Genomic DNA, 12,860 nt, shown 5'->3' with positions numbered 1-12,860 from the left:
GAGATCGCTAGTTTATGTAGTGACTTCCCATCTGTAGAGTCTGTTATGAAGTGTCCGGAGATACTGCCACTACTGGCACGCAGCAACTTAAGAAAACCACATGTCGGAGGGACGGTTGCCAGTTGGGCACAACAAAAAGTGTGACTGTGAGCCACTCGTATGTGCAAAAAGGTAAAGCATAAACCTGTGCAGACACACATGGTGGGACTGCTGGACCAGCTCAGTGGAGAGGTAAAAATCATTAGCTGTGCTCCTTTAATTTTTGAATGAGCATTCTAAGACCAGGATCACCTGAGTATGAAGCAACAGAGTGGAGCAGCAGCTGGCAGAGGGATCCCACATTTGGTTGTAGTGTTTATTGTAACAAAGAGCATATGAAACATGCATAAATTACATTAGGTTCTACTTTTTTATAACTTGTCTTAGGTATTAGGTCTTGGGTCTTTTAGGTTTCCTTTTTGATCAAAAATGTAAGAATACCAATTATTTCCTGCTTTTTCTTCACAAAACAACTGAACGTTTTTTAAATTGAGAACATGAGAAAAAATTAATCATTGGTTTATTGCAAACTTACCAGCAACTGGCTCTGCTTTGTGCGTTTTCCCCTAAAAATTGGTCGTTTCCAAAAAGTGAGAAAAACAAGTGAAAGGTACTTGCTGACACAACTAAGTTGCTGCCATTGTGAGCTCAGGGGTACACGCTGTTTAGTGATGGAAACTTACGTTTCATTTCCTAAAAAGGCATTACTATGGCCAGTTTTTTGTTTTTTTTAAATCGTGATGTTGATATAACATCTCAAGATGATATGAATCAAGTGCACAAATACGTTGAAAGGTTAAAAAATAGAAAAGGGGCAGGAGAGTGTAAAAGGTTAGGGAGAGATCGCAGAGGAGAAGAGAGCGCATGACGAAGAAGAAAGGAAAAACTAGACATCTGTAAAGGGGAGACGATGGCATTTGTAGAAGTGGCAGGGTTGAAGTTGAGGGTGAGATGTCATTCAGAGGCCCCGGGATGCTTAATATTTCACCGTGTGATCCCTGCATTATGGATTGGTCTGATTGCCCTCTCAAGACCTCTGTTATGCACTTCTTAGTGCGAAGTTCTTAATTACAAAACTTTAGTATTTGTCTCAAAGACATTCCCGCCGTCCTATGAAACCACAAAATCTGTCATTTTAAATATTAGAGGCACACATATAAACGGGATATTTTAGTATGCACTGGAAGCACTTAAAGTATTTGCAATGTATATATGGGATTTCCATACTGAGGTTTCAAGGTTGAACTTTGTTTGACCTTGTAACTACCATATAGAGGCTTTGTTGTTAGCCTTTTCCCCCCCTAAGGCCTGTATGTGTATATGAGGCACTTCTGTGTGTGTCTCATGTCCAGCCGTGTGCTTTCCTTAAGGTGTGTTTATGTGTGCATGTGTGTGAACAGCCTGTGGCAGTGTATGGTCCTTAGAGTAACGTCCCTTTCTGATCTCCCTGACCGCTGCAGGCCTCTGTTCATCGCAAGGTTTTCAGCAATTCTCCTTTCTGGTCCAGGGTCCAGGGCCTGTTATCTCAGCGAATCCTGATATACATTTTAACCATTGAGTCTAAAGGGCAAGATGGGGTGCCTGGTCCAAGCCACCCACATGCATCAGGAAGACCCCGCTGCTTACCTTGTTATTTCCTCGCCTGGCCTTAATGAAGCCGGTGCTCATCGGCAGACCTCCTGTGAAAGATTTTGCCCAAAGGAAATAAGACCTGGACCCCACTAGGGCAAACATGGTGTTTGTATTGATCAACCTTATTATTAAGTCTCACTTATAAATTATTTTAAATGTGCAGTTAATTTGGTAAATCTACTAGTTCTTATATAGTGCTTTCCTATTCTCCTTGAGCATTCAAAGGGCTTTAAACAACACATCTCATTCACCTGTTCTCATACATTCATTCAAGCTCTTTTTCATGAATGCAGTTACACTGTCATTTAAAACTGTTATTTCATTAAAAAGGCAGCATATGAGATGTTGAAACGTAGTTTTTTTCCAATACCTCTCAAAAAAGTTGGGACACATGGGACAAAAGACCGGTTTTGCACCAGTAAAATACTGACTTAATCGAACAACTAAGAAGATTAAGTGACCACAGGTAAGTGACATAACTGGGTATAACACGGCCATCAGTGAATCTTTGAGAAGTAAAGATGAAGAGGGATTCATTATTCTGTGAAAGACTGTGTCGGCAAACAGTTGAACTATTTAAGAATACAGTTTCTTAATATAAAAATTTTAAGAATTTGAAGGTTGCATCATCTATACTACATAATATCAAAGAACGATTCAGAGAGTCTGGAGATACTGTTGTGTGTTGGGCGAACGGTTGTGATCTTCAGGCTGTCAGGCAGCACTGCATTAAAAACAGACAGGATTCTGTAGTGGAAATTACTGCGTGTACTCAGAAAAACTTCTGAAAATACCATAATTCAACACAGCTCCCACTGCATTCTCAAATGCAAATTAAACTCTACTATGCACAGAAAAAATAGCTGGATGCACATTGCATCTTGGAGGCTAAAGCAGAAAGCAAAAATCACACAGTTAAAATGCATCAATGATAATATGGGGGTGCAGTAGTCCACACTTTATGTGTAGTTTGCACATTTGTGAAGGCACCATTAATGCTAAACAGTATATTCAAGATCTGAAGCTACACATGGCGCCATAACAGCAACTGTCATCTGTTATTTGCTGCTCAGGAAGACGATGCTCTGACACTGAGCTGTGATAAAGTCCACATAACATAGATAAATAGCAGTTTCATTACATTTCTTTTAATCCAGTGGTTGCTGGATCTGTTGGAGTTAAAGCCCCACTGATGTATACTGATCTGTCAGCATAGGCAAATAATTTTCATTTATTAGCCAATAAATGAAAAATAAAAAGTACAGGAGAGATGGGACAAACACCATTCAACCATATTATGAGTGTTGACATTGCAGAACTTTTGGGGTGACTTAAGGTATTGTTTTTAACACACATACACGTACTCTCATCTTGTTTTGACTAGAAAATGGTTCAAAACCCAGTAAGCACCAACATCATTATGTCATTTTTGGCATTTTTACATTAAAAATTACTCCATGTAATTCATTTGTGATGAAAATCATTGTTTTTAATCATTTCAGCTTTGAAATAAATCTTTCTATGTGATGTGGACAAAGGGTTGCAGTGTGAAAGATCAAAGTTTTGGCCTGGGTACTCTCTATCTTGGGAAATAGACTGTGAAAGGGAAGATGTTGGACTTTGTGTTTTGAGATTTACTGCATATATCAGTTCCCTCGAGCTTTTGTTCTCAGTATGCAAAGATATAAACTCGATCCAGAGTTTTTCCTTTAGCTAAAACTCCTCTTAATTCCTTTCCTCTGGGTTTGACAGATGCAATCTCAGCGTGATCACTGAAATGAAAATACAAACATGGAGCCCAGGTGTCTGGAGTTAAGAGGCTGTTTTTAAAAAATGAAAGAACAAATGTTGAGAAGAGGAGGAGGAGGAGAGTTTTGGGTGTTGAGTCTGACACTGTGAAAAGTAGGGAAAGTCAAAATTCTTCACATACTGAGACGAATGATCCTAATAGTCCTTATGACTTCATAGTGTAGAGATCAGCATGTCAATCTGTCACAACAACATGGCAGCATTACAGAACCGGCATCTTACATCTGGCTCCGTCATTTAGACAATAACTCTTCACTGAAGCATCCATTACACCACAGGAACAGAAGACCTAATTGATGCATCCCCCCCCAGCATCACGATATAGCAGCAAAATAAAAAAAAGCTTTTCAGACGACTGCAGATGAATAATTCATTGATTTTTTTTTGTAAGATATCGTTCTCTAATTGTTTAGTTTGTAAATATTTCATGTGCGTCATTAATTCAGATTGACGACAGAAGCTAAGAGAAGCTTGTGATAAGGATCATCGAAGTTCAGTGCCTAAAAGATTTGTTCTCGAATGGCTTTTAGAGAGATCTGATTGAGTCGCACTCATTCATAAACATAAATTTTGTGACTTGATTACGATTTTGTTCACGTTATTTTGACCTGAAGGCCTTTTTCAAGGCCCAAATACCAAAAATGATCTGTTGCCGTAATAAAGCCTCCCCCTTGTATAATTTCACGCGTTCTGGTGTTAAATATTTAAATGACTTTATGTAGTATCGTTTCATCTCTGCCCATCCAATCATATCAAATTACAGTTTACAGCTATGAGGTCTAAGTGAGCTGGTTTTGATAGACCCACAGGCACCTGCATGTCAACTCAGACATGCACATAAAATCCAGGCCTGGATAAAGCATTCTGCCTGTGTTGACTGTGGACTGTGCCACCTAGTGGTCGCTCAGGATATTGCATCTTCCCATGATCACTCTCACCTCCAAACCTGCAGTGCATAATCACATTGCTCCCTCAGATAGATGTCTCATAGATAGCCAAAGTCTGTTTTTTTTCTTCGTCCTCATGTGTCATGTGTTACAGGCTTTTTCATAGTATTTCCTGAATTCATATTTTTTTTAACAGTTAGAGAAAAGTTCAAAAGTTCTCTCTCTTGCCTTTTTTGAAATGTCAGCCCAGTGAGGCTTTGGTATTAAACTGAAATATCGTCTCTTTTTTGTGGTGTTTGAATTTTTCATCCACAGCCTCGAAAATATTTCTTCATCATCAAATGGTGATCTGACTTTGTAACAAGCTACATTAGCTACACAGCTATTTGGGTTTTCCAAGCTGTTACAGATTTAATGATAAAATGGTCCTAATACAGTCATTCCAAAACAGAAGTAGCTCTAACACTAATATGCTTTGTATTTTTAAATGTGACAGTATACTGTTCTGCACTGATTAGCATGTCGGTCTGTCCGTCTGTCTTGTCTTCCTGCCTGCCCGGCCTGTTATGCATCTACCGGTATGCCACATGTCTGTTTGCCATCCCCATTGTTTTCTTAAGTTTCTTATTCTCGCCTTTCTGCCTGTCAGTGTCATTATCCGTCAGTGTGTCAACGTGTCTGTCTGCCTGTCCTCCAGCCTGTCTGTGTATTATTTATTTATTTACTGTCTTAGCTGTCTCTTCGGTGTGCTGTGTTGGTTGGAGGCCCAGCTGCCGAGCTTCACTGTAAAGTGCTCGGCTGATTGGAAGGGACATTTTTCCAATGGCGCCGCGCTGCCTCTAATATTCTGTTTGTCGTTGGGTGTGAGGCTGATTTATCACGCCCCCTCTCCTGCTGACATTCAGATTCACTTTGATTGGCGGCTGGACAGAATGACACCCACCGCTTCCAACACTGAAACACCACTACAGTGTTTGCACGCACATTCTCTCTCACACACACACACACACACACACACACACACACACACACACACACACACACAGATAGTCAAATGTGATGCTCTGCATACTCGCAGACAGGTACGCAGTGAATATGAATATGCCTATTCCACCAACACATTCCCACTTACACTTGAAGACATGCACTTGCATACATAAACTCACTCATAAACTTGCACAAATACACAGAGTCTGAGCAGAGTTATGAACTCTGTCTTCTGCACGCTAGTTTGTGAGTGTTGTATTGAGTTTATCGAACAATGTGGGCAGACTGCTGCTCTTTTGTTGTTCCTTCACCCCACGAACTCTATAATATGCTAGCCTTTCTCACTTTTAATGCTCACTTACTGTACGCGGCCTAAGGCCCAAGCTAGCATACTCTTGCGTTGAATAACCGCCACCTCCACCCCCTCCGCTCCCCATCCCTCCTTAATAACTCTATAACTCACCTCAGCCTTAGATTTAATTGCTTATCTGTGTGTAAACGTATTAACCCTCTGCTGTATCTGTTTTGCTGCCGTCCCGGGGGCCCGACAAGCCTCTCTGACTGCCGTGCCTTACATCCAATGAATAGTCCTTCTCTGAGCGGTAATAGGGAATCAGCATCGTAGCAGCAAGCATTGGCGGCGTGTAAGAGATAAATCAGATTGGGGGTCTTGCTTTGCCAGTTTATTGAATCTAAATTGCGTGCGCGCTTGGCCCCCGCCGGCCCTACACGGCCCATCCATCTCCCGGCTGATAATGGAGCGGGCCCGATTCCACCTGGTGGGAGCATTATTACATTTCCCCTCTAACGAGACCCAGCTAATCCTGCCAAGGGAGGAGAACAGAAGAGGGGAGAAAAGTAGAGAATAGGAGAGAGAGGAGTGAAGGAAAATGTTGGGGGAGGAAGAGAAGAAAAGAGAAAAAGTAGGGAGGAGGAAAGAGATAGAAGAGGGTTTAAAAAAAAAAAAGGAGAAAAAAAAAGATCCATCCTGGCATCCTCCATCTACCTCCCACTCTCCTGCCTTCTCTCTTTCACACTTTCTTCCTTTCTGTTGCCGCGCATAAAACATCTTCCAGCGCCATCACAGCTACATAGCCCCTGGGCCCCTGAGCTGCAATTACACTCATAATCACAATGCGATTTCACTGACACTCTCCGCCCCTTGCCGCTGCCTTCCCTCCTCTTTACCTCCACCCCTGCAGCCAAGACTGAACGAAGTCTAAATGAAGTGAAAGGCCTCTCCTCTCCCAACAGCCGGCCGTTTATTACCTGCTTTAATAAAAGTCCATCACAGAATTATCCGACAATGAACTGGAGCTGCTAAGTTGCCGAGAAAGATACTTCCAATAAGCAACGTCTACGCGCCGATGCGCCTATGTGCGTCGTTGCTGTTAATTCATTTTACATGCATTTTGCACCTGTAATGTTAACTGGCTTTTCATGCTAGTGCAGCAAAGTATGTTGCTTTAATGTATTTTTCTGTAGTTAATCTTTTTTTTTTTTAAAGCAGAGCTACTTATTGATGTAATTAAATCATATCCCTGGCTCAGCGCTCAGGCCTACTTTCATTGTTTTGAGGGGGCAGGAGCCCCGTGAGGCAGTGCACTGATGAGAGATGGATAAACAGTTTGATTTTCTGCTATCGCCCCCAGGCGCAGTGTACTGGAGAGATGAGCAAGAGAAGGAAGAGAAAGCATTAAAAACGAGGAGGGGTGGGATAGGGCAAAACAGAAGGAGAGAAGCGAGCAAGAGGATAAGAGAACCTGTTGGGGGAGGGATGAAGGGATAGAGGTGGAGGATAAACATGCAAAGAAAAAGGGGCGACAAATCACTCCTTTTGTTTTGTGTACACGTTTGTGTGCACAGAGGCGAAGCTTTGCCTCTTATTTTTGCTTGTTTGTCTGTTTCCCGTGCTGTTTTAGTTCCTCCTTTATCGTACATGGCCCCCGTATATCTGCCCATCTCCCTCTCCCTTTTTTCCCTCCTCTTTCTCCCCGTCTCCCTTCCACTCCATCACACCACCAATACCGCTCTGTCTCCTACCTGCCTCTCGGTAGCCCCGAGCAAAGAGTGAACTGAAGAACACAGAGGAGTTCACACACACATACAAAAACACACGCATGCACATCTGTGCACGCAGGCAAGAAAACTCGTGAAGGATGGTGCCGATCGTCTTTTTTCCCCTTCTCTTTTTTTCATTTGGCACATTCACACAGACACAAACTTACTAAATTATGACTGTGTTTGCTAAGAGAAATAGATTGGCTGCTGTTGATTTGGTTAGGCTTGCTCCCATGCGCATACACATACATGCACCCAGCATAGCTGAGGGAGGTAGTGGAGGGTTCAGTCATCCATGTAGAGTCATTGTTAGTAAAGATGCGGAACCTCCAGACTTAACCAGCCGTAACAGCAGTGTGACGGGTTCTTTGTCTACGCCAATTACTGAACAAAAACAGCAGCGCAGTCACAGAGAGACTGGCACAACCCATGGCCTCCTGCATCCAAACACACACAGACACGTACACGGACCTATGTATTGTATTTTTATGTAACATATTTACTTGCAGTCTAACTAATACACAAAGTCAGGCACAAAATGAGAAGCGTGCGCTGAGCACACATGCATATGCAGACACCTCGAGCAGTACAATAAACCACATTTGGACACCCACAGCTGTGCCCTGACACAAACATGCTGTAAGCGCTCACAAACACTTACACCCACTCTTATATTGTATTAACTTCCCCAAAAACAGTGCAGCGCTCTCATTCTCTTCCTCCCCCTTCCCTCTCGCCGGCTCACTCTCTTCTTCTGTTTCTCTCCCTCTTTTTTTTCCCTTTTTTTTCTCAAAGTTTAAACTCATTAAGTGTAATGATATTGGAGACTCAATTTTACATAGCTCACTCATCAACCAAGTGAGATAGCAATAAAGGCGAATGGCTCCGCTGAGGCCCTAACGCTGCAAAATAAATGATGCGCCGCAACGGAAATGTAATTAATTTAGAGGCAGTATTGATAGTCCTGCCATACACGGCATTATATTCTTTAATGTGGCTTAACATCTTGATTATTCAGGGGGAAAAGGTGGAGGAAAAGGGAGCGGAGACAACACGATTCATGATGAGACATGCGTAAAATGCCCTGACGAGTGTTTACTCCCGCTGCCTCACTTTCTCTTAAGCTTTTCATTATGCCAAGACGATAAACACCTCTCAGGAAGAAATGCTGACTTTTACAGCAGCATGAAGGGAAAGCAGTGAAGGGGTGCTGCCTGATATGGAGAGGAGGATAAGGCATCATTCATATTTTGTGTATTTCCAGGCATACTGTTTATTCAGTGACGAATTCTGTGAAAATTCCCTGCATTTCCTCTCCGATGAGCACATTTGTTTCAAAATACAGAAAAAAGGCCACAAAGAGATGTATTTATTTTAGAGGTGCTCAGATTTAATTGAAAGAAAGGGTTTGGACTGAATTTATTTCTATTTTTTACAGGACACAAAATGATCATATACCTTTGATCATTATTTCGAATAAATTATTTATTGTTGAAATGATTATTAAAATGATATACGTCTTTCCTTTCAGCTAAGACTGATGAAGTCCTGAAGGCCAAAGTTGCCAAAAGAGAGGAGGAGGCCCGGAAGAAGCTAGAAGAAGGTGAGTGATATGAGTTGGTGTGCTTTTGTGTTCACATTAATGTCGGCACCAAAAGCAGTTTTAACTTTTACAAAAAAAAAGAGAAAAAAATCAAAGCCTGAACCATTAACTATAGTAAAAACTGCCAAATTAGAGACGTTGGCAAGATTGAGCAGTGGAAAGAATAAAATAGTTCATTCTAATTATATTACTAGTAATCTTTGTTCATATTTTGTTCTCTATTAAGAGCCATCAATATTAATTTTGAGGAGTGGTAAACATGAAACGAAAAACAGACAAAATTGTGGGCTGTAAGACATCTGTTGCTCAACTTCAGTTTCTACACGTTTGTCTAAAATCAGCAGGATCAGGTGTAACTGGTAAACAACAAAAAGGCAGAATTGTTGCATGTGTGTTCAGACATATTTTATAAAGCTTAGTGGCACGTAAAAAAGCAAACGTTTCAAATGCTATGAAGTGAAAGAGCACGAAATGTAGTCCTCATTCTTATAGCAAGAAATCCCTCCGCGCTCGGCAGCATTGGGGATTTTACACAGTGTTACTCATCTAATGTGTTTACATTAACAGATCAGCAACCCGTCTTATGCTTTCACACACCATCTATACTTTGCAAAACATGGATTCTGAGCTGCTGATTAGTTTTTATTGGGACAGCTGTAATTTACATTAAAAACCCTGGTAGAAAAGTAGAAATACACACAGCATTGCAGGCAATAAATCTATCCCGAATCCCCCAGTACCACCAGCAAAGGACAAGCAGACACACACACTCACAGACCCACACATTATCTCAATACACATTCAAATTAAGTCAAGAGTAATTTGCAGTGGATGTGCTAACACTAATAAAAGTCCTTAGATAGATAGAATAATGACCCTGGTCCCTTTCTGACCAGCACGATATAAATGAGAATATCAAATGTTATCAACAAACTGTGTGTGTTTATGTGTACATGCACACACAGACTTGTGTAGTCGTGTCATTTCTTTTTTCTGATGTTTTATATTTCTGGACTCTCCCACTTTTCTTCTTGTATAATTTTTTGTGTTTATGTCAAGGATGCATGGCAGTGTGACCTTTAAAGTTAGCTGACCTTTTAGCCAAATGAAAGTCCAGCCATCAGAAACTAATTAGCCCTGCACTCTTACTTTAGTCCCCTAGTAGTGGGAGGAATTGATTCCTTCCTCCTCTGTATTGCACAATGTTTTCGTCCTTTTTTTGTTTTTGTTTGTTTGTTTTATTCAGCATCTCTTTTTTCATGTTCATTTTCATATTACTCTTTTTTTTCTGGTCTAGTGCACTGTATCTACCTTTCCTTTCCTTTCCTTTCCTTTCCTTGTCTCCATTTGCCCTCATCACCTGCACCTCCAGCTCTCTTTCTGTGTCTTTCTTTCTCTGTTTTTTCACATCTCTGTGTGGATGCATTGCCAAAGTGGTGACTAAGTGTCTTGCTTGGGGCAACAGATCAAGGCTCCCAGTCAAATAGCTTTCTTAAGCAAAGTTCACACTGCACTGTTGCCTCTTTTTAGAATCAGTTGACTCTTTCTCCCCTTTGCTCAAAGCTCCCTCTACCCTCACTCCAACTGTTCTTTTTGCGTAGAGGAAAAAAAAAGAAGGTGTTGTGCTCGACTGTAGTGGAGCGGTGCAGTACAGCATACTGAACAGGCACTGCTTTGGAGGATGATCATTTTATTCCTTTCCCCCTGCACAGGGACACAAGAAGTGAGATCAGAGTCACGACAAAGTGGCCCTGACGACTCGCCCTTGTCTCTGCACCAATAGGAACCGCCGTCACAAATACACACGAGCACGTATGCACAAGCGGCGTCGGCTAGCTCCATCCTCTTCTGCCTTTCCTTCCAGCACATTGAAAAATGGAGGAGGTGGGCCACTGCTGCTGCTAAACAGCAGATCACCAAAGTTCTCCTGATTCCCTGCAGGGGCTCTCAGAGGTCAACACAACTAGAAAGTTTACACTTGAACCGCTAAGTCAACTGAAATGAGAAAACCTTTTAAACAGAATGGAGGGGAGAAGTGAAGAACACTACCACCTACACTCCTCGTTCATAAATAGATTCACATCCTAGACTGGCAATGTGTTTGAGTTAGTTTAGCCCTAATCGAAACCATCGAGATCTGATTCATGTGGATGCTATGATATGCAAGCTATTATTGTAGCGAACTGTGGCTGCATACTGCGGAGCCCTGAGAGAAGAGAGGGGTTTTTATCAGCAGGGTTTACTGACAGAGAGGAAGGAGAGGATCAATAACTGGCCCTGTGGTCATCAGTTAACAAAGTAGTTTCCACTTAAAAGGAGTGTTTGGCTCTCTGGTTAAGGGCAGCCAGATGATGCTAGCGGTTGAAAAAGGAAACATATGATATGAAAGGGTGTGAGAACGAGAGGGGTGGATGATTCCTTTGTTAGTTGCATGCCTTGTTTAGGCTATTAAAGCTGAGAGATGCTGTTTGTTTGCCCAGGGGGCTTTTAGCCAACGTGGTGAGTCCAGCTATAATAAGATGGACTGACTGTTCGGTGTGTTTGTGTGTGTGTGTGTGTGTGTGTGTGTGTGTGTGGACTGTACTATCAGCTGGCACTTTTATAACCAGAGTCAGTGTGTGTAGTAGTACTATATGTCCTGCTGGACAGTATGTTAAATTACAGCCATTATGAATCTTTTCCAGACTTGTCCATCTTTCCGTGAGGTCTTTACACCTGGCGTACCTGTTACATCACTGTGTGCCTGTTGTAATTTACTGGAAATATCTTTCGCTACAAACAACACTGACAAAACTGTATCTAGTAATTCATTCATACCAATGTTCACGGGTAGATCAAATGAGATCAAATCAAATGTGTATTTTTTGAATACATAAATTTGAAATAATATTCCCAATAATAATAATAGTAATCTAAAACCCAAGTATAGTCAGTTTATTATGATATATATCACAGAAAACTATGAGAATGTCGCAGGTACCCATGAAGACAAAATAATTAATTATTACCCAAATAGAGAGAGAGGGATTTTCAGCCAGCCAGTCTCTTTATTTACAGCACTCTGCAAGTGTCGTGTGCCACCCCTCATTTCTTTATAGTTTTCTTCCAAAGAGCCAGACTTTCTTATAATTTTTTTTAAAATGATCTTGAGCAATAGTTCTCCAAGCTTTCTAGAGGCCTTTCAAAGTTTGTCTTTGTTCATTTGTTGCTTTTTTTTTAAATTCATTTTCAGTTTGTCCTTATACCTGGCCTTTTTCAGAGGAAGATTTTTTTGTGTTTTTTTTGTTGTGACCGCACTTAAGACTCAACTAGCAATCATTCATTCATAAAACAACACCTAACCCTAGGGATGAACAACATAACAGAATCAGAGTACTTTATTAATCCCAGAGGAAATGATGTAGTCACAGCTGCTCCAAGACAGTAAGGCAAACAAGCTAAACTACAAATATTAAATAAAATGGTATATTATAAAATACCTCTGTATACAAATAGCTCTAATTTATAAATATTCCTGATTTTTTATTATTAAAAGAAATATAAAGTTGATTTTGAGGTGTCCCTGTTATCATACTGAATTGTTTTCTAAGGGATGTGCAGATATTAAGGGCAAACAACCAGTTTTTAAATGGTATTTTTAGGGATTTTGTTACTAGTAGAAGGGTTGCTGACAAGTAGCTATGCTTAAGGAAGGGAAAGAGAAAGAGATGTTTGAGGTATGCCAAATTAAAAGTCAGTGGCAACAGGTCTTGCGGTGAAATGAATCCAAATTAGAAATTTTTGGTTCAAATTGTAGTCCGGAGTAAAACACGGTGAAGGCTCATGGTTTGGGGCGTCATTTT

General features: G+C 41.0%; 1 protein-coding gene across 3 annotated transcripts in view; it reads left to right on the top strand.

The window, feature by feature from the left end:
* The window catches only part of rsrc1 (arginine/serine-rich coiled-coil 1), a 120,957-nt gene that overhangs the window by 87,015 nt on the left and 21,082 nt on the right, over positions 1–12,860 (top strand). For all 3 annotated transcript variants that reach the window (XM_025898480.1, XM_003450817.5, XM_005455791.3), the window contains exon 7: positions 8,947–9,018. In XM_025898480.1, coding sequence (XP_025754265.1) covers positions 8,947–9,018 — 72 coding nt within the window. The remainder of the gene's footprint in view (positions 1–8,946; positions 9,019–12,860) is intronic.

The sequence above is a fragment of the Oreochromis niloticus genome, linkage group LG14 (genome assembly GCF_001858045.2).
Source record: "Oreochromis niloticus isolate F11D_XX linkage group LG14, O_niloticus_UMD_NMBU, whole genome shotgun sequence".
Lineage (NCBI taxonomy): Eukaryota > Metazoa > Chordata > Actinopteri > Cichliformes > Cichlidae > Oreochromis > Oreochromis niloticus.
Note: the sequence above shows the minus strand (reverse complement) of the source record. Positions and strands in the feature narration are given on the sequence as shown.